At 38.4% G+C, this 21,786-nt stretch overlaps 1 protein-coding gene across 2 annotated transcripts in view; it reads right to left on the reverse strand.

The window, feature by feature from the left end:
- Window positions 1-12,723: 12,723 nt before the first annotated feature.
- The window catches only part of IBTK (inhibitor of Bruton tyrosine kinase), an 81,327-nt gene continuing 72,264 nt past the window's right edge, over window positions 12,724-21,786 (reverse strand). For both annotated transcript variants that reach the window (XM_016191454.2, XM_060205428.1), the window contains exons 27-29: window positions 16,523-16,594; window positions 16,000-16,129; window positions 12,724-14,156 (exon numbers count right to left, since the gene is read on the reverse strand). In XM_016191454.2, the coding sequence (XP_016046940.1) occupies window positions 14,025-14,156; window positions 16,000-16,129; window positions 16,523-16,594 (334 nt within the window). In that variant the 3' untranslated portion in view covers window positions 12,724-14,024. The remainder of the gene's footprint in view (window positions 14,157-15,999; window positions 16,130-16,522; window positions 16,595-21,786) is intronic.

Below are 21,786 nucleotides of genomic sequence, written 5' to 3' on the forward strand. Positions count from 1 at the left end.
AGACCAGAATAAAGAATGCATGGAAGTGATAAAGATGTGATTTCCCAGGACAGGGGGAGGGAGGCTGAAGTGGCTGCCAATGGCTCACAGGCAGTGGTGCTGACTGACTCATATTAAAGCCCCAGAGGGATCACGGTTCCCTCAGTCGGCCTTTAGGAGAAGAAAGTCAGAAAATGTTCCCACAGAATCATGGTTTTGCTGAATCCAACGGGACCACAGGATTGCTCTGCTGTTATTCACGCTAGAGTGTAAATAAGCTGATGTGCCCTACATAGCTAAAAGTCAAGCAGAAAACACTCAACAGGATATCCCTCTCCCTCTCTCTCTGTCACCCTCTCTCTCTCCTCTCTCTCTCTCTGTCACCCTCTCTCTCTCTCTCTCTGTCACCCTTTCTCTCTCTCTGTCACCCTCTCTCTCTTTCTCTCTCTCTCTCCCCCCATTTCTCTCTCCCTCCTCTCTTTTTCCAGATCCAATGGGAAAGTACACACTGTCTGAGCTTTCTTATGCTTGGAAGTTAATGTGAAATTATAAATCTTCCACTATTTTCTGATGTGATTTAAAAGCCAGATCAACATGTGGATTTAACATCTTTATCCTAACTATAGATTCCCAAACTATTTCAAGAAATTAGCAGCCACTTTTAAGCAGAGCCCAGGAGGAGTTCCAGTCTGATGTCCAAGCACAAAAGTTCTTTGCTGTTTATAAACAGGGGCCTCGTTCACATCACTAGTGATTATAATCCACAGTCACAAGAACACATTTTTAATTTTTCCCATATGTCTTGGTTTTACAGAGTGATAAAGCTACTGCATCCCATACTTCTTCATCCCATAGGAGTATGTTAGCCAAAGGACTGGATGTCTTTGCAAGGAGCCCAGGAAAGATGCCTAGGATTCTGCCCAATTTGTAACTATGTTCATAAATGTCCAAATGTGAAAGAAGTACCTTAGAAAGCCTGATTGTGTCAGATAATCTCCTCCCTTCCCTACCACTGTGACTTAGATGAAACATCCATCCAACCAAATACAGACTTGATGCTCAAAGGTGAGCAGACAGGCTAGGTAGCAGGTGCCCTCTCAATGATGGGTCAGCGAGAAGTGAGAATGCTTGGTTGGTTCTATGCCTAAGGCAGTAGATATACTAACTAGTTCTTTAGTCCAAACCATCTGGGTTCCTTGGTCTCTCAAGTTTCCAGAGGACTTTTTTTAAGGTCTTCTGCCAAAATTGCTGTGGTCACCATAAACCATGAGATTACATACTCAAGCAATTCATATGACTGAAAGATTCCACTTGACATTTTTAGGTATGTGGCATAAATTCACCAGAGGAGACAGTAGATCTTCCTAGGAAGTCCTAAAGTCCTACATCTTACAACACTTCACTGTCAGAACATCTTTTCCTCAAGCCACATCATCCATGTCTCTGGTTTCATTAATGCAAGGTGATTAAACATGTCCTCTCTGCTACAGCTCAAAACTTTGGCCATGTAGGATTCTGTCATGTTTTTCACCTATTTCATCTACAGAATGTGACCCTCTATATAGTGACAAAGATGCATTGGATCGACCTTCTCGTGGTGCATCCCGTTAGTACCCATTTATTGGGGAAACTGACGATCCTTCCTAGCCGACTGAATCCACATGGATCCCAGTCACTTTCAAAGCCAGCAACAAGCAGCTCCTGACAGCTTTCAACCTGGCGCTGTTGACTGGCTACGGAAGAAGGGCAAACGCTAGAAGAAGAAGAAGTGACAAAGATAACTTTGATTATGAGCCAAAATATTCCACACTGATTCTACTGTACAAATCAGAATGGTGATAATACATCTGGTTACATTTAGCCCAAAGTATGTCCCTTAGTTTAGATGTGTTAATGAAAGCCAACTGCTCATCCTGCTTATTACTGGTATTTTTACTCAGTGATTAGAACAAAGTTTGATTGATTGCTTGTTGACTTTCAGAATTCTAAGGAGACTTGTGTTTTCTCCTTAATCCAAGCTTATAATAATCAAGAGAGTAAAAGGAATTGCAGCTGAAAATGTGATGAATAGTTCCTGTGCTTCTTACTGAAGATCTGGATTTCTTGATATTAGCTTACATCATGTCCTGCTGCAAGATCTCAAAGGAAATCTAATGAGTTTACCTGGTGGTACTGAAGTTCTAGGTTGAAAGTCCTCCAGTCCTATGGGTTGAAACTGAGTTGTTTAGAAGTGAATAGGAAGAGGGATCAGTGTGTCATAAAGAAAGGGATTGGGGAGTATAGATCATTTCCTTTTAGATTAGACAATGACTTGAGAAATGGCTTACAATGTCTTGATGGCTTACAAGGGAAAAGAATGCAGTACCAGAAGTCTGAGTAGAAGAAAAAGAAGTACTCTCTTTAGTATTTTAAACAAATATGAAATATTCCTGCCTGGTCTAATTTTCCTTCATCAAGTCCCTTTTAAAAATACCATGAAATTGACCTGAGAGGTAGTGCAGTAAATAAAGCATTGAACTCTCAAGCATGAGATCTTAAGTTCAATCCCTAGCATTGCATAAGCCAGAATGATTCTCTCTCTCTCTCTCTCTCTCTCTCACACACACACACACACACACACACACACACAAATAGACAAATGAATAACTAAAAATATATATCTAAAAGTAACATGAGATATTTTCTAGGCAAGTCGTGAAATCAAGATTCAGAATCCATTATAAAACTAGGCAAAATTCCCTAGTGTTGACTGAAATATTTACCACTGTGAAGTGAATACAAAGTTAAATAAAAAAGACACTTATTGAGGAGTCAGGCAGTAGTGCAGCGGGTTAAGCACAGTTGGCACAAAGAGCAAGGACCGGCTTAAGGATCCCGGTTCGAGACCCCGGCTCCTGTGGGGGAGTCGCTTCTCAAGCAGTGAAGCAGGTCTGCAGGTGTCTATCTTTCTCTCCCCTTCCCTGTCTTACCCTCCTCTCTCCATTTCTCTCTGATCTACCCAACAACAATGACATCAATAACAACAACGACAGTAACTACAACAATAAAACAAGGGCAACAAAAGGGAATAAATAAATAAATATTTTTAAAAATCTAAAAAAAACAGAGAGAGAGAAATTTATTAAAGAGGTAGTTCAGAGCCAAACTAAAGGCCAAGGTCCACGGGTCCCACTATCAGATTTCTCTGACTGATCGACCCCTACTTCAGAGGTCTGGTCTTAATACATGTGCAAAAAGAAAAGAAAAGAAAAGATCTAGTAAAATTTATTTATTTATCTATTTATTTATTTATTTCAGCTCTGAATTAAAGTAAATGTGGGGAATTGAAACTGGAATCTCTGGAACCTCAGGAATGAAAACCTTTTGCATAGTCACTATACTATTTCCCGCATCCTCATCTAATAAATTTCTAGATTTTTCTGCTAACTAGAGGAGATTGCTTTCCAGTAAAAGACTTAGTTAATTTATATAGAAGAGGAAGTGCTCATAAATTCCAATCTTGGTCTTGCCAAGTCAACTCAGTCAGAACTATCTGCATTTGGAAAGATGTAAAGGCTATTGAAATGTAAAGGTTATTGAAATCTCCAAAAAAGCACCTCACATAAATTTGAAGGTATGGTCAAGACTTTGTCCTATCTTGTGATCATTCTTGTAGAGGAAACTTGGACTGTGGCCTTTCAGAACATTTAACTTGGCTTCTCAAATGAGGCTTCTCCACAAACAGTGGCATTGTTGGAGGACAGAAGGGTGCAAAAGAACTACGGGGTCCTGGTGCATAATGAAATTGTACTCATCTATCAGTGATTGTGCTGTAAAGCTCTAGAGCTCTCAATGAAAAATGAACAAACAAACAGAAAACCAATTGTCTTGCTGACTTCAGTCTGCGAGATAGCCCTCTTAGGACAAAGGCAACATTTCCAGCTAAACAATTTGTAGAATTTTCTTTTTCAGTGTATACTAGGTGTATTCTTTTTTGATAGCTTATACTTTAAGTTATCCCTTGAGGATATCCAGTGTTCCTGGTCAAGTCTGGACTGGGTTTTCTATGGAGGAATGGGGTAACCTAATGGCCACTAATAATCTGTGAGTACTATGAACTATGCCCTTGGAACTGGGGGCCAAGTGGTAGCACACTGTTGAGCATACACATTAACATGGAACCACTTGAAATTATGCGCTAATGGGAAAATTTGTATGGCAGAAATGCCAAACATAAAAGTTAGAAGGGCAACTAACTGGAAAAGTGCTTTTGCCACTAAAGTTATTCTTCACAGTTGTGGGAAGTTCTATTTAGAACACACATTTATAGTGTCCCATACTAACCTAAAAGTTTGAAACACTATTTACTCAGCAGCCAATGAAAACATATTTCTCATGTATGGACTAATTGATGCATAAAATACATTTACAAAATATGTTCTGTGTAAAGCCATGCGTTTTGAATAGGTCTAAAAATCAAATTATGTTTTAATAAAGCATTTGGAGGGGGTGGGGCGGTAGCTCAGTGGGTTAAGTGCATTTGGCGCAAAGCACAAGGACCAGAGTAAGGATCCCAGTTCGAGCCCCTGACTCCCCACCTGCAGGGGAGTCGCTTCACAGGCGGTGAAACCGGTCTTCAGGTGTCTATCTTTCTCTCTACCTCTCTGTCTTCCCCCCTCTCTCTATTTCTCTCTGTCCTATCCAACAATGATGACATCAACAACAACAACAACAATAATAAGTACAACAACAATAAAAATCAAGGTCAACAAAAGGGAAAATAATAATTAAAAAAATTTAATAAAAAAGAAAGCATTTGGAGTGTGTGCCTAGTATCTGATGTTTGTTTTTCTTTTCTTTTTCTTTATTGGGGAAATTAATGGTTTACAGCTGACTGTAAGATGTAGTACTTTGTACATGTATATTTCTCAGTTTTCCACATAACAATCTAACCACCCCCCCAGGTCTTCCTCCGCTATCATATTCCAGGACCTGAACCCCCCCCCCAACCCAGAGTCTTTTATTTTGGTACAATACCCCAACTCCAGTCTAAGCAAACTGAAATATTTATTTTTTATTTTATTTTATCTCTTTATTGGGAGAATTAATGGTTTACAATTGACAGTAAAATACAATAGTTTATACATATATAACATTTCTCAGTTTTCATCTCAATTTTCATAACAATTAAACCCCCCAATAGGTTCTCCTCTGCCATTATTATGCAGGACCTGAACCCTCCACTCCCACCCCAGTCTTTTATTTTGGTGCAATACAACAACACCAGTCCAAGTTCTGCTTAGTGTTTCCCCTTCTGATTTTGTTTTTCCACTTCTTTCTGAGTCAGATCATCCCCTATTCATCCTTCTGTTTCTGACTTATCTCACTTAACATGATTCCTTCAAGCTCCATCCAGGATGAGATGAAGAAGGTGAATTCACCATTTCTAATAACTGAGTAGTATTCCATTGTGTATATAGGCCACAACCGTTGTTATTTAACTTAAAATGGGGTCTGTGGAGGCTGCTGTGGCATGTAAAAGGATTCACATCGGGGAGCTGGGAACTGGTTTAAACAATACAAGGTTTGTTAGGGTGAAACAGGTAAAAGGCAAAATAAGCACTTATCAAGGGTTAAAAAAACGCTAAGTCTGAGTATAGTTATCAAAAGTTTAGTCCCATAAGATAAACAATTATCAGCTCTGGAAAAGGTTGCTCGTGGCTGTAGGGGGTTCTAAAATTTTACCGGCTAGCAGAGTCACATGTGTTCAGTTCCCAGGAGAAGTAGCCATGGCGAATACCTGGCACACCTCCGCTGAGATGCATCTGACCAGAAGCAGCAGCAGCCAAAGAGAGCGACCTGCTCCAAGTCTTGTGCTTTATACCTTCCCTTCTCTGTGTATCCTGCCATCATTCATATGCTAATAGTCCCAAATTCCTGTTGGGGTCACAACACACAGCTTACTCAGCCACTCAGTTGTTGGAAATCAGGGTTGCTTCCAGGTTTTGGCTATTACAAATTGTGCTGCTATGAACATGGGTTTACACAAACCTGTTTGGATGGGTATGTTTGGCTCCTTAGGATATATTCCAAAATATTTCTTAATTATTAGGACTGTGACTCCTTCTGTTATCTTGTTGATCACTATTAAGTCACTAATGAAAAAATAAAACAAAAAAAATAAAAATGGGGTAGAAAGAACATAGTCTACCAAATTTGAGCAAGTAATATAAGTTCTCAGAGTTGTGGTATCTTCATTTTGAAAACAGTCATAACTGATTTCCCTAGTATCTGGTATTTCTAACATGAGAACCTAGTCACAGGTGTGTTAGTGCATATACAGTTTGGTACTGGGGCAACTGCAGGGTCCTGGAGTGAGTTCTGCGCAACATACTCTTTACAAAGATGGATGAAAAGACAAAGACTTCAAATAAAATAACCTACACTTACTTACATGGCCATTCATAATTTAGCATGACCATCCACAACTAATGAGAATAAACTTAACTTAAAGCTTTACTCCCAGTATCATGAGGTATAGGGATGGAGTGAAAGGGACTGTAACTCACGTTTCTGTCTTGCAAAGTGAACATGGGAACTACCTGAGCAGGTATAGTTTTAAGTCCAATATTTAAATGTATGGGCATGTCTTTGTTGGGGAATTGTACTGAGAGTTTTTTTTTAAAAGCTCTTCTTTTGGGAGTCAGGTGGTAGCACAGCGGGTTAAGCGCACGTGGCACAAAGCGCAAGGACTGGCGTAAGGATTCTGCTTCGTGCCCCCAGCTCCCCACCTGCAGGGGAGTCGCTTCACAGGTGGTGAAGCAGGTCAGCAGGTGTCTATCTTTCTCTCCCCCTCTCTGTCTTCCCCTCCTCTCTCCATTTCTCTCTGTCCTATCTAACAATGATGACATCAACAACAACAACAACAATAATAACTACAACAACGAAAAACAACAAGGGCAACAAAAGGGAAAATAAATATAAAAAATAAAAATAAAAAAAGACTTTCATGCTAAAAAAACTCTTCTTATCAAATGCACAGCCTATATATTACAAGGATTCAGTTTGTGTTTTGAGAAACTTTGAGACATACAATTGATTTTCCCCCTCTCATATTAATTAACTACTGATTTATATATCTACATTTTGCTAGGAGTGTACATAAACACCATTCCCACCACCAAAGGACTGTGACCCATCCTTCCCGCCCACTCCCACCCCCCACTGGCTCAGGAATCTGCATGCCTACCCATCACCACTGGGTTTTTACTTTTATAGTACACTCTAATTTCATCTCAGGTAGTTCACTTTCTAACAAAGTCCCATAACCTAGATATACACCAGTTTCTGTGAGAGAGAGCTTATGTGCACACGCATCCATAAACTACTGCAAATATATATACCTGAAAGCGGTAGTACACCAGGTTCCAGATGCCACCAGGATGCTGGCCAGACTTCCCTGGATTGAAGACCCCACCAATGTGTCCTGGAGCTCAGCTTCCCCAGAGACACACCTTACTAGGGAAAGAGAGAGGCAGACTGGGAGTATGGACCGACCAGTCAACGCCCATGTTCAGCAGGGAAGCAATTACAGAAGCCAGACCTTCTACCTTCTGCAACCCTCAATGACCCTGGGTCCATGCTCCCAGAGGGATAGAGAATGGGAAAGCTATCAGGGGAGGGGGTGGGTTATGGAGATTGGGTGGTGGGAATTGTGTGGAGTTGTACCCCTCCTACCTTATGTTTTTGTTCATTAATCCTTCCTTAAATAAAAAATTAAAAAAAAAAAAACTCTTCTTTTTTTTCTTGTCCAAAGACACAATTAGGTAAATCAGTATCTCATTTCTATAAACAGATGCGTTGTTCTTTGCAGGCATTTCCTAATTGAAAATTTGTGTGAAAGAAAAAGGAAGTAAAATTTAAGATTTTTTTTAGAAAATAAGTTGATTTCCTCTTGAACTTTGATCTTTGCCTGATTTTCACTGTCTACATTCTCCAATTCTTCACTATGATATCATCTATGAGCTTCAGTCTGTCCCAGTTTTAAAACTTTTCACACTGCATTTTTTCTGCCTCTGAAATCTCACTGTGGGATTTGATGGTGAGTCACAAAGCCAGTACAAGGCCCACTGGCTCAGATTCTCTCTGGCGCCAAAATTCTCCCAGTCTAATCCCAAGGTTGTCATGTCTTTCTCCGATTTGACCTCATCTCTGGATTGGGTCCCTGTGTTTTTATTATTATTATTATTTTACTGATTTAATAATAATCGATACTATAGGATAAGAGAGGTACAATGCCCACTACCAGAGTTCCATATCCCATCCCTTTCATTGGAAGCTTTCCTATTCTTTTACCTTCTGGGAGCATGGACCCCAGATCATTATGGGGTGTAGAAGGTGGAAAGTCTGGCTTCTGTAATTGCTTTTCTGCTGGATATTGGCTTTGATAGGTTGATCCATACTCCCAGCCTGTCTCTATATTTTCTTAGTGGGGCAGGGCTCTGGAGAGGTGGGGTTCCAGGACACATTGGTGAGATCATGTGCTCGAGGAAGTCAGTAAAAGCATCTCCAATGTGGTGGCCTGTGTTGGGTATTAATCATTTCTTTATTTAGCCATAGAGGCTATAGCAGTTTGCATTTTCACCAACAGTGAGACAGAGTTCCTTTTCTCTACAACCTCACCAACAATTGGTCTTCTTTCATCTTTTTTATGGAGGCTGCTTTTATTGTTGTGAAGTATAACTTGCATTTCCCTACTGACTGATGTAAAGCTTTTTTTTTTTTTCCTCTTTATTTCTATGGGCCATCTGAATGTCTTTAAAGAAATGCCTACTCATAGCTTTTGCCCATTTTTTACTGGGTTGCTTTTTGTTGTTATTGTTGTTGATGATAACCCTTTGTTCTTTCTTGCCACAATGGTGATCTCTGAGCTCAGTGTCTGCACAACTCTGTTACTATTCCTAGTGGCACTTTTTTTTTTAATAGAATGTGAGAGGGAGAGACACTTGTATCATTGTTCCACTACTCATGAAGCTTCCCTCCTGTAGGTGAGGGCTGAGGACTTAAAACTTGGGTCTTTGTGTAGTTCCATCTGTTTGTTCTTGTTTTCGTTTCCTTTGCCCATAGGATTGTATCTCTAAATACATCTTTGATGTTAGGACTTGGAAATGTTTCTTTCTTTTTAAAAAAAAAAATTTGTTTATTTTATTTTTGAGAGAGATGCAGAGAGAGAAAGACACAGAGAAACACCAGAGCACTGCATGGCTCTGGCTTATTGTGGTGCGGGGGATTGAACCTGGGACTTCAAAGTCTCAGGCAGGAGTCTCTTTGCATAACTGTTATGCTATCTATGTTTTCTTATACTCATTTATAGTTGTCAGCCTTAATATCTCTTTAATCAATTTTGAACAAATTTTGGTCTGTGGTATTAGTCAAATTTCACTAGACTTTAGAATGCCATCAGGATTTTTGATAGGCATTGCACTGAATTTATAAGCTCATTTAATATGGCCATTTTTAGTTTTCTTTCAGTTCATAAGCATGGAACACCCTTTTATTGCTTGTGTCTCACTTCTAACATTGTAAAGTTCTTTCACCTCTTCTGTTAGATTTGCTACAATGTATTTTTTGATTCAGCTGTAAATGGGATTATATCATTTCCCTTTCATCTAATTGTGTATAGAAATGCCACAAGTTTTTGTATATTGACTTTGTATCCTTCCCCTTTACTGAATTTATGGGGGGGGGGGGTTTGTTTCCTTGTTTTCTTTTTCTGTGTAAAGTTTTTGTAAGGAAAGTCTCATAATAGCCAACACTTACTTTTAAAATTTTTATTTTTCATTTATAAAAAGGGAACATTGACAAAACAAGAGGGATACAACTCCACACAATTCCCACCACCAGAAGTCCGTATCCCCTCCCCTCCCCTGATAGCTTTCCTATTCTTTAACCCTCTGGGAGTATGGACCCAAGGTCATTGTGGGATGCAGAAGGTGGAAGGTCTGGCTTCTGTAACTGCTTCGTAGTCGAACAAAGGCATTGACAGAAAGATCCATATTCCTAGTCCAACACTTACTTTTTAGATGTTTAAGGCTGGGAGGGGGTAGATAGCATAATGGTTATGCAAAGAGACTCTCAATCCTGAGGCTCCAAAGTCCCAGGTTCAATCCCCTGCACCACCATAAACCAGAACTGAGCAGTGCTCTGGTAAAAAAAAAAAAAAAAAAAAAAAAAATCAACTATTTATCAATCTCTTCCTTTCTCTAGTAGTTTGTACTGTCTCCGATTTTTCATAATTTAATAATGTACCTTACTGTATTATTACATTTAAGAATTCCGGCGTTCTGATTCCTGGACATGCATGTTCTAGTCATCCCCCTAAAGCAAAGCACCACTTAGCTCTCACCTGTGGTGGTGCTGGGAATTGAACCTGGAACTTAGTCTCAGGCATCGGAAGTCTTTTTACACATCCACTATGCTATCTCCCCAGTCCATGAACTTATTGTCTTAAAATTGCTCCATTTAACATGAATGTGTTGTTGTATGTGTAGGGTAGGTGGTGCTGTGGCTTTTGGTAATGAAATTCTCCTCAGTTTAGAAGCTGTGTACTCGAAGGGCGGACAGGGGGAGCAAAGGGAGGTTAGGAAAGTGGTCCATAGTGCCTGGCACTGCTATTGGCGGCTTAGTGCACAAACGTGAGTTTCAGAATCAAAGCCATAGCTTCCCCAACTACCTGTGGAGTGTAGGTATTTTTTGCGGCTAGCCAGGATCTGAGCACTGAGGGGCCAATGAGATTTCTTGAAGCACAAACTTGAGAATCTTTTTTTTTTTTTTTTTAGTTGCTTGCTGCACATTTTAAACAGGGGTAACTGTCAGGCACTGCAACATCAGTCCCAAAATGTTCTATCATCCTCCCAACACTAGCCTTCAGAATTCCCTGTACTGATGAAATTTGTGGCTTTCATTCTCTTTCTTACAAGTGGTTTCAAGGGGACCATTGATTGCAAGCAACTATGCCACCATGGTTCCACCTCCAGAAGTTACTCTGTACTTTTAAATGTTCCTAGTCTCAGATAAACTAGCAGTTTACAAATAGGCAGTTGGGTGAGGACACAACTTGAAAAGACAGGAAAGACTTCCATTCAGCACTTCCTCTGGAGTCACTTTCCTCAAGCTATTAATCTATAGGTTTCCTTCAGATTGATACAAAATAACTGTCAACCCTTTTGTCAAGGACATGGATGTGCGGGTGATCTGGCTGAGACATCTGTCACCCCATTGATCGCCAGGGTTGATTCGGCTGATCTGGCTGGCTAGGAGGGTGTCCCCTTCCTCCTTCACCGCTCCAATTGCGTCCTTCCTGAAGCTGTGCACGTGGCTGAAGACGACAGCCTTCCCCAAATAGAGACGGATCAGTCTTCGGTCAGTCAAGGGTATACGAGTAGCTGCACACCCCTGCTAGAACCTCCAAACAAGTTCTCAAAATCCTTTTGTCATGGACAAATTCATGTGGTCAACCACTCAAATAGTTAAAGAGCCAATTCAGATATTAACTAATGATAGTTTTCTCAATTATTACTTTTCTTGCATAATTTACTCAAGTCATCTCTTTAAAGCTTTAAGAGGAATTCTGACCCCTAGGATTTTATCAAAGCATGTGACTGACTGCTAAGCACATTCTGCTCTGATATCCCTGCACCTGAGATGTCAGCTATTATCTTATTAGGCTAAACAATTATGCTATTGTCTGTTTGCTATCAAGCTCAGCAAAGACTACTATGAAAATCATGGGCCCTTAGGAAGATACCTAAAATAGACTTCTCAGCTAATTTCCACCCTAAGGTTCCTATTCCTTCCTGCCTTCCAGTCACCAAGTTGCAGATGCTACTGATTCCATTCTAACTCCCCTGAGGAGACAACCTTGCCAATGTCTTGGAACCTCACCTCTCTGGAGCCCTACCCCACTAGGAAAAGATAGAAATGGGCTGGGAGTATGGCTCAAACTGCCAACACCCATGTGTAGTGGAGAAGCAATTACAGAAACCAGAACTCCCACATTCTGCACCCCAAAAAAGAATTCTGGTCCACACTCCCAGACAGGGAGAAATGATGGAAGATGACTAGAACGGCTTGGAATCCCAATTCTACCAGGACCCAAAGCATTTGTCACCAGGAATCTTCTTTTTATACCCTCACTGAAATGAAGGGGAATCTGGAAAACACCATGGGAAGTCTGGCACCATTTCTCTTATCTGAGAGAAAAGAGGAAAGACACTTGGAAGTAGGGGTTGGTATAGGTGTGAGTTAGTGAAGGCAGGACTGTAGGAAAAAATGGGGAAAATATATATATTGATAGTTATTATAAAGTCAGCCCCTATCTGTGGCCTCGGGAGAACTACTTCAGTTTCTAATGAAGGGGATGGGGACTGAACTCTGGTGGTGGGAATATTGTGGAAAAACAAGATTAGAAGGGAAAACACTAAGCAGAACTTTTACTAAAGTTGGTGTATTGCACCAAAATAAAAGACTCTGGGGTGGGGTAGGGGGGGGTTCAGGTCCTAGATCGTGGTGGCAGAGGAGGACCTAGTAAAGGTTAAACTGTTATGTGGAAAACTGGGAAATGTTATGCATGTATAAACTATTGTATTTTACTGTCAACTGCAAACCATTAATCCCCCTTTTAATAAAGAGATAAATAAAGTAAAAATAAAAGAGAAAAATAAAGTATTTCAGGATGATAGAATCAAAATTTCAAATGAAAGAAAGCATTTCAGAAGGCCTCTTTAATGCAACATTAATAAAATATTATAAAATTCATTTCTTCTCAATCTATTCACAGACACATAATATAAAATTCAGACTTATTTTCGGAAATTGCTCTTTTTACGTAGTTAAAAAATGCAGAGTAACATCTTAAATACTGGCTATAGTGTATCAGGAGGAATAATTAGTGAATCTCCCTATAGCAGGTACAATATAGTTTAAGCACACATTAGCATTGAAATGGATCATAATTATTTTTATTGCACATCTGCTTACAAGTTTGCTGCTTTGGGGTACAGCTAAATCTGAAATACTGAGTTAGTTTCAACCATTTTTCCATCAACTGAATTGCCTATACATTCCCTTGAATTTATATCCCAGAAGCTAACACATTAACCCTGCCAATTTGCCAAGCTAACGTATTAATAGATTCCTTTAATACTCAAAAGCAAACCAAACATCCTATTACAAAGAAATATGTTTCTATTCATTCATAACCCAGGCTCAAAAAATTCCTAATCATATAAGGTAAAACTATAAACCAATTTTCTTCCAAATTATTTAATATTTATGTAGATAATTAAGCAATTATTAAAAAAAATCGTAATGCTGATAAATTTGTTCTCTCACAATTAGATTTTTATAAGGTAGGTCTCCCCTCCTCCATCATGAAACAATCCACAATGACTTTAAGTATTGTAAAGTAACTGTTAGCCTGAATTTCTTCCTTTCTATTGCACTGCATAGCTGAATGCAACATGAGTTGTCCTAATCAAATATGGCATTCAAGTGGTTCAATATTTAGATAAGACCTACAATATTCATAGCCTAATTAATAAAGACACCAAAATGGTAACATCACTACTGTAGCAAAACCCAAATTTTGGCCGATAGTAGATTAGAATTAATGAGTGACATTCCTACTTTCCTTCACCAATGCTATATATTTTTTAAGAGTATGACAAGTATTTGCAAAATCTAAATTAATAGAAAAGTTACTCTTAATTTGTTACTCTTAAATTCAGTCACTTCAGTCACTCATGTTTTCCTTTAGACTAGTTTGAAGAAATGATTCTGTTTAAATTCAACCCAGAATAGTTCCATAGTTTTTCATAAAAGATGCCTTTAAAAAAAAAAAATCACAATTCTAAGGAATTTTGTAATCATACAAACATATGCTTGAACCACAATATAGAAATGAGCTCTTTCTTATGCTATCTAGAATGATCTGTTACCAAATTATTTTCTACATATTATCACTATCACAATCTTTGAAAAGTGCATTTTAACTCCACAGTGAACTACTAGTATCCATGCTTGTTCCACATAGGTACTGCCAGTGGTCCCTGTGGTGTCCTTTCAACAATGACAAATTCTTCAGGGTTTCCAAGTGCCTGATAGAAAACCAACAAATCTTGTATTGCATGCTCCTCAATCTGAAATAGAGAAAAAAGGAGATTTTTCTCTAAAAAAAAAAAAAAAAAACCAAGCAGGACATTATTAGCTTTCTTTCCGATTTCTTTCTGAGCATCACGTTTTAAAAAAATATATCACTGTATTGGGGGAAGTAATTATTTTAAAAAGCTGTCACGTGAGTACTTTCTTATCTTCCCCTGATAGGTATTGGATATGAAGATGATTTGGCTGCGACATCTGTTACCCCACTGACCACCAGGGTTGACTGGGTTGACCTGACTGGTTGGGTGGTTGTCCCCTGCCTCCTTCAGTACTCCATGTGCATCCTTCCCGAAGCTGTGCGCTTGGTCAAAGAGTCTTCCCCAAACAGAGAGGGGCAAGGGCAAGTAGCTGTCCCCAGCTAAAACCTCCAATCAAGTTCTCAAGGTCCCATGACAGGTGTCTATTCCCACCACTACAGTTTGCCTCCATTCTGGTGCACTGGTCCCAATGATGTCTAAAGCTCTTTCTATTCTCCCCTTTAAAGTCCTTAAATCTGGTGCAATAGACCACAGCCAGTCTAAATTTTACCCTGTTTTTTCCCCATTGTTTTTCAAGTTCCCCTATGAATGAAGCCATCCAGTATTTGTCCTCTTACTGGCTTATCTCACTTAGCATGTTTTCTTCAAGTTCCATTGATGATATGGCAGAAGAGACCATTTCATCATTTCTTACACCAGAGTGCTATTTCCTTGTATACACATATTAGGGCTTTCTTAATCACTTATCGGTTGGACATTTGAGCTCTTCTGTCCATATTTTGGCAAATATAGATAATGCTTTTATGAACACCTATTGATACAAAATAATGGAATGAAACTAGGTATATTGCAATCCCTTTGTTAAGCAACGGCTTGAGCCCTAAACTAGAATAACTCTCCACCTTGAAACTAAAACTCTCTGTTGGGATCCAGTCATTACAATAGCTTTATTCTGTGAGAAACATTCTGATATTGTTCATGTCCTCTAAGTGTTGCTTCTTGGCTTTGCATGGCAACTGTAGGTTCTGACTGTTCCTTCAGTTAAGCCTATGGAATCTCAATAGCCCTCAAATAAATTCTCTTTACTTTAAAAAGTCAGTGTTTGTGACTGTTGCTTACAACGTAAGAATATGATACAGAAGTCAAGGGGAGTGCTAGATACTGCCAAGTTCTCTACTGGTTACTTTCAAAGGCTAACACATTATGTAGCACTTGTGCTAAAAATATTTGTCTTAACACAATTTATTGTTCAAAGTCAATTATCACAAACATATTTAACTGATTTAAATTGTTGAATTACCTCAGTTTTGTTTTACATTGCATTTACATCTGACAAGTGCTCCTACACAAAGCAAGCAATCAATTTTCTGAAAACCTAAACATGGAATACAGTGTAGTTCTCTTCTATATATTTTTTTAATCTTTTTTTTCAGGTAGAAAGAGGGAGAAAGGGAAAGACATACAGCACTGAAGCTTTTTCCAATGTGATGGAGGTTAGGCTCAAACCTGGGTGATATACATGGTAATGCAGGCACTAAGCTATCTTGATGGTCCCTCGACCTTAAACTTTTTTTTTTTTTTTCTTTTCTTTTCTGGGCAGAACTAGGGGCTCATGAACAAATGATTTCACTGCTCCTGGGATGACTTGGTTTTTTATTCAGACTGAGACAGCAAGGCCCAGAGAGACAGAAAGACACACCACAGCACCAGTTTCCCTCATTGACACAACACTTCCATATAGTGCTACAAGTGAAACTGGGTCATGAACATGACAAGGCAAACACTCTCATGATGAGTTATCATTCCAGCCCCTTAAGCTGAACCTCTGTAAGATATTATTTACCTGAATCAAAGCCAAAGGCTTTTCTCTACTTCTGATAAGAGCTGCTTCCTGTTGTAATTCTTCTTCTACAATAGATGCAAAAGTCACTGGGGCTACATTGGATGGAGGAGTCAAAGAAGATAGCCAGGGACTGAAAGAAAAAATAAGTACTAGTGACTTTCTTTTCATTCATTCCCCCCAATTTTTGGACACAAAATCTCTTCTGAAACAGTCTCTTAATACTCTTACATCTCCCCATTGATCTCTAATACAAGGGCACCTGGAAACTTTTGTATGCATTTATGGAATGAAGAGATGAGAAATGGGAAAAAGGAGATACTCAATTTGGATCAGTAATGTAGTAAAAATCCTGGAAAAATGACAAAAATAGAGGAAAAGCAATATAACTAAACAGAAAGGCATCACAAACTATGTAGAATATTCAGATAATACATTCTACTCAGTATTACATTACAGTACCTAATTATTTTTTAGAGTTAAGTAGCACTTTAACTTTAGAGGCCCCACAGTTAATCACTCTTACTTTGGACTGTCTGGAACTGGTATGTTTGAAATATGGTGGCCCTCTGGTCCTGGGATACCATGAGAAGAACATCTACAAAACAAATGCCAAAACTTGAGACCAAGATACTAGTAGCATTACTAAAACTACTTAGTCATAGAAATAAGGAGGAAGACTTATAAGCTTCCAACTAAGGAGACAGAGTAATGTGTGCAGTCAGACTTACATTTTAAATTATTAAAAAAAAAATCCTCTGGATAGTTATATCATAGAGGAAGATCTTGTAAGACTTGTTTATTTTTTCTAATACTCATACTACTAAAAATGTACACTGGTGGAATAAGAAATTGAAAAATTTGTGCTTGCTTCGGCAGCACATATACTAAGAAATTGAGAAATTCATACTGAAAATCTTTGTTGAAGAAAATTTGCAAATTACCAGTCAGAGATGTGGTTTGTCAGTCAGAGCACATGCCCTGACTATGTGAGGTCCCGAGTTGATTCTTGTTATCCTATATGAGAGGGTAATGCACTAGCTTCACTCTCATAAAATAAATATTACAAGTCAGTAAAGGAATTAGCATCAGGTTTCAAAATGTATCTTAACTAGATAATTAGCAGTCAAGTTTTGTGGAAAACTTACTAGTAAATAACTTGATGTTGTAGGATGAATATGGGATGATCTCACTTTCATGCAGAAGTTGAAAAACAAGATCAGAAGAGAAAACAAGTAGAACCTGAACTGGAATTGGCATATTGCAGCAAAGTAAGACTCTGGGGTAGGTGGGGAGGGGGAGGCTGAGTGGGGGGAGGATACAGGTCCAAGAAGGATGATAAAGGACCTAGTGGGGGTTGTATTGTTATATGGAAAACTGAGAAATGTTATGCATGTACAAACTATTGTATTTACTGTCAAATGTAAAACATTACTTCCTTAATAAAGAAATTAAAAAAAAAATAATGATGTTATGTATAGACAGAAATACACAGCATGATCTCTACCTTCTAAGAGCTTACAAAATAGGAGGGAACAACATATGAACAAGGTAAAAAATATCTTAAATAAATAAATAAATAATATATGGGGGAGTAGATAGCATAATGTTTATGCAAAGAGACTGTCTCTCATGCCTAAGGATCCAAAGTCCCAGGTTCAATCCCCCATACCACCATCAAACTGAGTAGTTCTCTGGTTAAAAAAAAAAAAAAAAGGAAAAGAGATCAAACTTCCTAATGGAAGTCTATTGATTTGATAAGGACTATAAGCATCAAAGATTTGGTCACTTGAGAGGGCCTAATGAAGACAATGGGAAGCATGATGAGGGGACTCTGAAACACTCGTTAGAGAAAGAAATTAACAAAGATAATTCAGAGACTAATGATAAAACTTTAAGAGCTAGAAAAGTACCCAGAGATCATCTAGATTGGCCCAACACCTTCTTTCAATAATGTGCAAACCTATGCACAGCAGGCTTTAACAATATAATGTCAGAGAGTGAATAAACAAGGCCTAAAATTTTGACTTCCTGATCCACTTATGTACACTTATTGGATATGTGTCAGCACTATGGTATTAAACCTCAGGCTAATTAAAACACAGTTCCATCAACTCGAAAAATGTATGGCACAAAGATTTAAAAATTTATTTATTTACCTAGCTAAGCACACACATTACAGTACACAAGAACTTAGTGTCAAGCCCCCAGACCCCACCTGCAAGAGAAAAACTTCATGAGTGATGAAGCAGGGCTACAGGCGTCTCCTGTCTTTCTCCCTCCCCTTTCAATTTCTCTGTCCCTATCCAATAATAAATAAATAATGATAAAATTGGAATTAGAGTAATATAATTGATGATCTATACCATTCAGTTCAAAGTACTCTGGATTCTCAGAAACTTACACAATATAAAGGAGGAGTGAGAGCAAAGTTACTGGTTTAATTAAGGAAATCACAATAAATGAAGGCAGATGGTAGTGGGATGTGGTCTTAGTTTACAAATTCACAGAAAAGATCTGCATAGGATAAGCAAAGGTAGGCTGCTCACTTTAGTAACAGAATAATAGGGTTAAAGGCATGGAAGAGATAAAAGGGAAAACAAAACCTAAAATTAAACAGGTCCACGCACAATGAAATTCACTGAAAACTAAAATACTCAGACAAAACATACAGAAAGACAAATTTATTTAAGTATTTTCAATTCTTATTTAATCTTTGCAATGCTCTGTGAAGAATGTTATATTATTTCCATTATGCAAAGAAACTAAGACTCAAGGAGTATTATATAATCGGTCTAATTAACAAATTGGTTAGATAAGAAACAAAACTCGTACCCTGGCCATTTTCTCATTTTGTGTTTCCTATTTTCACAAATTGGCTTTATTTCTACTACTGCCACTAGTATAGAATACATCCCACCAAAATCTGGTCATTCTTTAAGTACTGGCCCAAATATTAGTACTCTGGTCTTAAGCATTTAAACTAAGGTTACAGAGTGTCACACAATGTAGCATTAATTAGAAGTCTGTCTTATCTGATTCGTTTTTAAAGGTACAAGAATTTTTTCATCTTTCTGTCTCAGTGTCTACCTGATCAGGTCAGGAATACAGTTAGTTATGCAAACAAGTAATTGAAGAATGGTTAATAGAAAGTCAAGAACTTCAAGTATGCTATAAAATAAAAGCTGCATATTTTAAAAGCTCCTTATTCATTTGAATTACAGATATTTTTCTTCTAGATGTAGGTACTGAAATTCAAAATGGTGAAAGTAAAATGTAAAAATAACTCGTCTGGCTTTATATGTTAACTCTCTTTTCAGCCACCAGGCTCTAGATGCTACCATGATATCAATCAGCTTCTCTGGACAAATGACCCCACCAATGTGTCCTGGAGTCCTGCTTCCCTATAGCCCCACTAGAGAAAGAGAGAAACAGGCTGGGACTATGGATCGACCTGCCAATGCCCATGTTCAGCAGGGAAGCAATTACAGAAGCCAGACCTTCTACCTTCTGCATCCCATAATGACCCTGGGTCCATACCCAGAGGGCTAAAGAATAGGGAAGCTATCAGGGGAGGGGAAGGGATATGGAGTTCTGGTGCTAAGAACTGTGTGGAGTTATACCCCTCTTATCCTATAGTTTTGTCAATCTTTCCTTTTTATAAATAAAAAACAAATTGTTATATGATACTAGTATTGAGTTCTAACATATGAAATTTGCTTAACACCTGACCTATGCATCGAAGATAAAAGAAGTTTCCAATGTGAAATAAAAGACTTCCAGCTGGGGAAGAAATGAAGCCAAGGATATGAACTAGAAAGCTGGAGGGGAAAAAAATGGTTAAGAAATTATGAGGGGTAGATAGCATAATGGTTATTCAAACAAACTCTCATGCCGGAGGCTCCAAAGTCCCAGATTCAATCTCCCCACCACCATAAGCCAGAGCTGAGCAGTGCTCTGGTAAAAAGAAAAAAAAGAGAGAGGGAAATTATGATAATCTGAGAATGATGCTGTGGAAGAGAAAGAATCTTCATTCTGGTAAAACAGTTAGTTAACTACCTTAGAGACTAAATGAAGAATCCATTGGTTCAGTTCCTGGAAAAGTTTTAAAGTTAATTCAAGGCTAGAAAACTAAAGTCCTCCAAGAACATTAAAGTAAAACATAAGCACAAACACAAATACTGACTTACGCAGGGTTCAGAAGTCATCCTGAAATTGAGGTGTCAAGTAAAGAGTCTTGACACTTTCAACCTATTTATGTATTTGGATAGAGACAAGAGAGAAATTGAGAAGGAAGAGGGAGAGGAGAGAAAAAGACTTCCGGTATTGCTTCATGATTTGTGTAGCTTTTCCTCTGCGGGTGGGTTTGAACCCGAGTTCTGTCCTGATAAAGAAATGCAAAAACAATGGTGGAACCAAATACTAATTAATAACTAATAAGCAGCTATTAAATCTCACTTCAAAGACGCTATAAAACTGGCTACCAGAATTGAACATTAGATGTTAAGTATCTTGCACTAGGTTAAACTAAGCCATCAGTACTGAAATATGACATTTTCATATAACATTAGAATTCATAAAGCATCTTTTTAAAAAATTTCTTTATTGGGGAATTAATGTTTTACATTCAACAGTAAATACAATAGTTTGTACATGCATAACATTCCCCAGGTTCCCATATAACAAAACAAACCCCACCAGGTCCTCTGCCATCCTTCTTGGATCTGTATTCTCTCCACCCACCCACCCCAGAGTCTTTTACTTTGGTGTGATACACCAATTCTATTCCAGGTTCTACTTGTATTTTCTTTTCTGATCTTATTTTTCAACTTCTACCTGAGAGTGAGATCATCCCATATTTATCCTTCTGTTTCTGACTTATTTCACTTAATATGACTTTTTCAAGCTCCATTCAAGATCGGCTGAAAACGGTGAAGTCACCATTTTTTACAGCTGAGTAGTATTCCGTTGTGTATATATACCACAACTTGCTCAGCCACTTATCTGTTGTTGGACACCTGGGTTGCTTCCAGGTTTTGGCTAATAAAGTATCTTTATATACACTGTCTAGTGTAGGTCTTAAAAATAATCTAAATGATAGACATTACTATCCTATTTTCATGTATGATTAAGGTTTGTAAAGATTCAGAGGGTTATTGTAAGTGCGAGACTAACACTCAAATCTCTTTCATAATATTCAATGTATAAACTCCTAAATTATAAATTTAATTTGAAGTCTATCAAAATGAAGCAAAACTGTTAAAGAGAACTATGACTAAAGAACTATCAAAAAATATTACATTTTGCAAGAACAGTTGTAAATACTTGCAACACAGAAACAAGTTTCTTCTTATTATTATTTTATTTTTGCCATGGGGGTTACTGCTGGGGTTACATGGCTGGCTATATGATGCCATGGTTTCCAATGAACTCCTTTGTTTCTTTTTATTTTTTATTTTATTTGTATATATTTATAAAAAGGAAACATTGACAAAATAGGATAATTTGTTTGGCTTTGTATGTTAACCCTCTTTTCAGCCACCAGGTTCCAGATGCTAGCATGCCGCCGACCAGACTTTCCTGGACAGACAATCCCATCAATATGCCCTGTTCCCTAAAGCCCACTAGGGAAAGAGAGAGACAGGCCGGGTGTGTCGATCAACCTGTCGACGCCCATGTTCAGCGGGGAAACTATTACAGAAGCCAGACCTTCCATCTTCTGCATCCCACAATGACCTTGAGTCCATACTCCCAGAGAGTTAGGGAATGGGAAGGCTATCAGGGGAAGGG

This window comes from Erinaceus europaeus, chromosome 13 (assembly GCF_950295315.1).
Source record: "Erinaceus europaeus chromosome 13, mEriEur2.1, whole genome shotgun sequence".
Lineage (NCBI taxonomy): Eukaryota > Metazoa > Chordata > Mammalia > Eulipotyphla > Erinaceidae > Erinaceus > Erinaceus europaeus.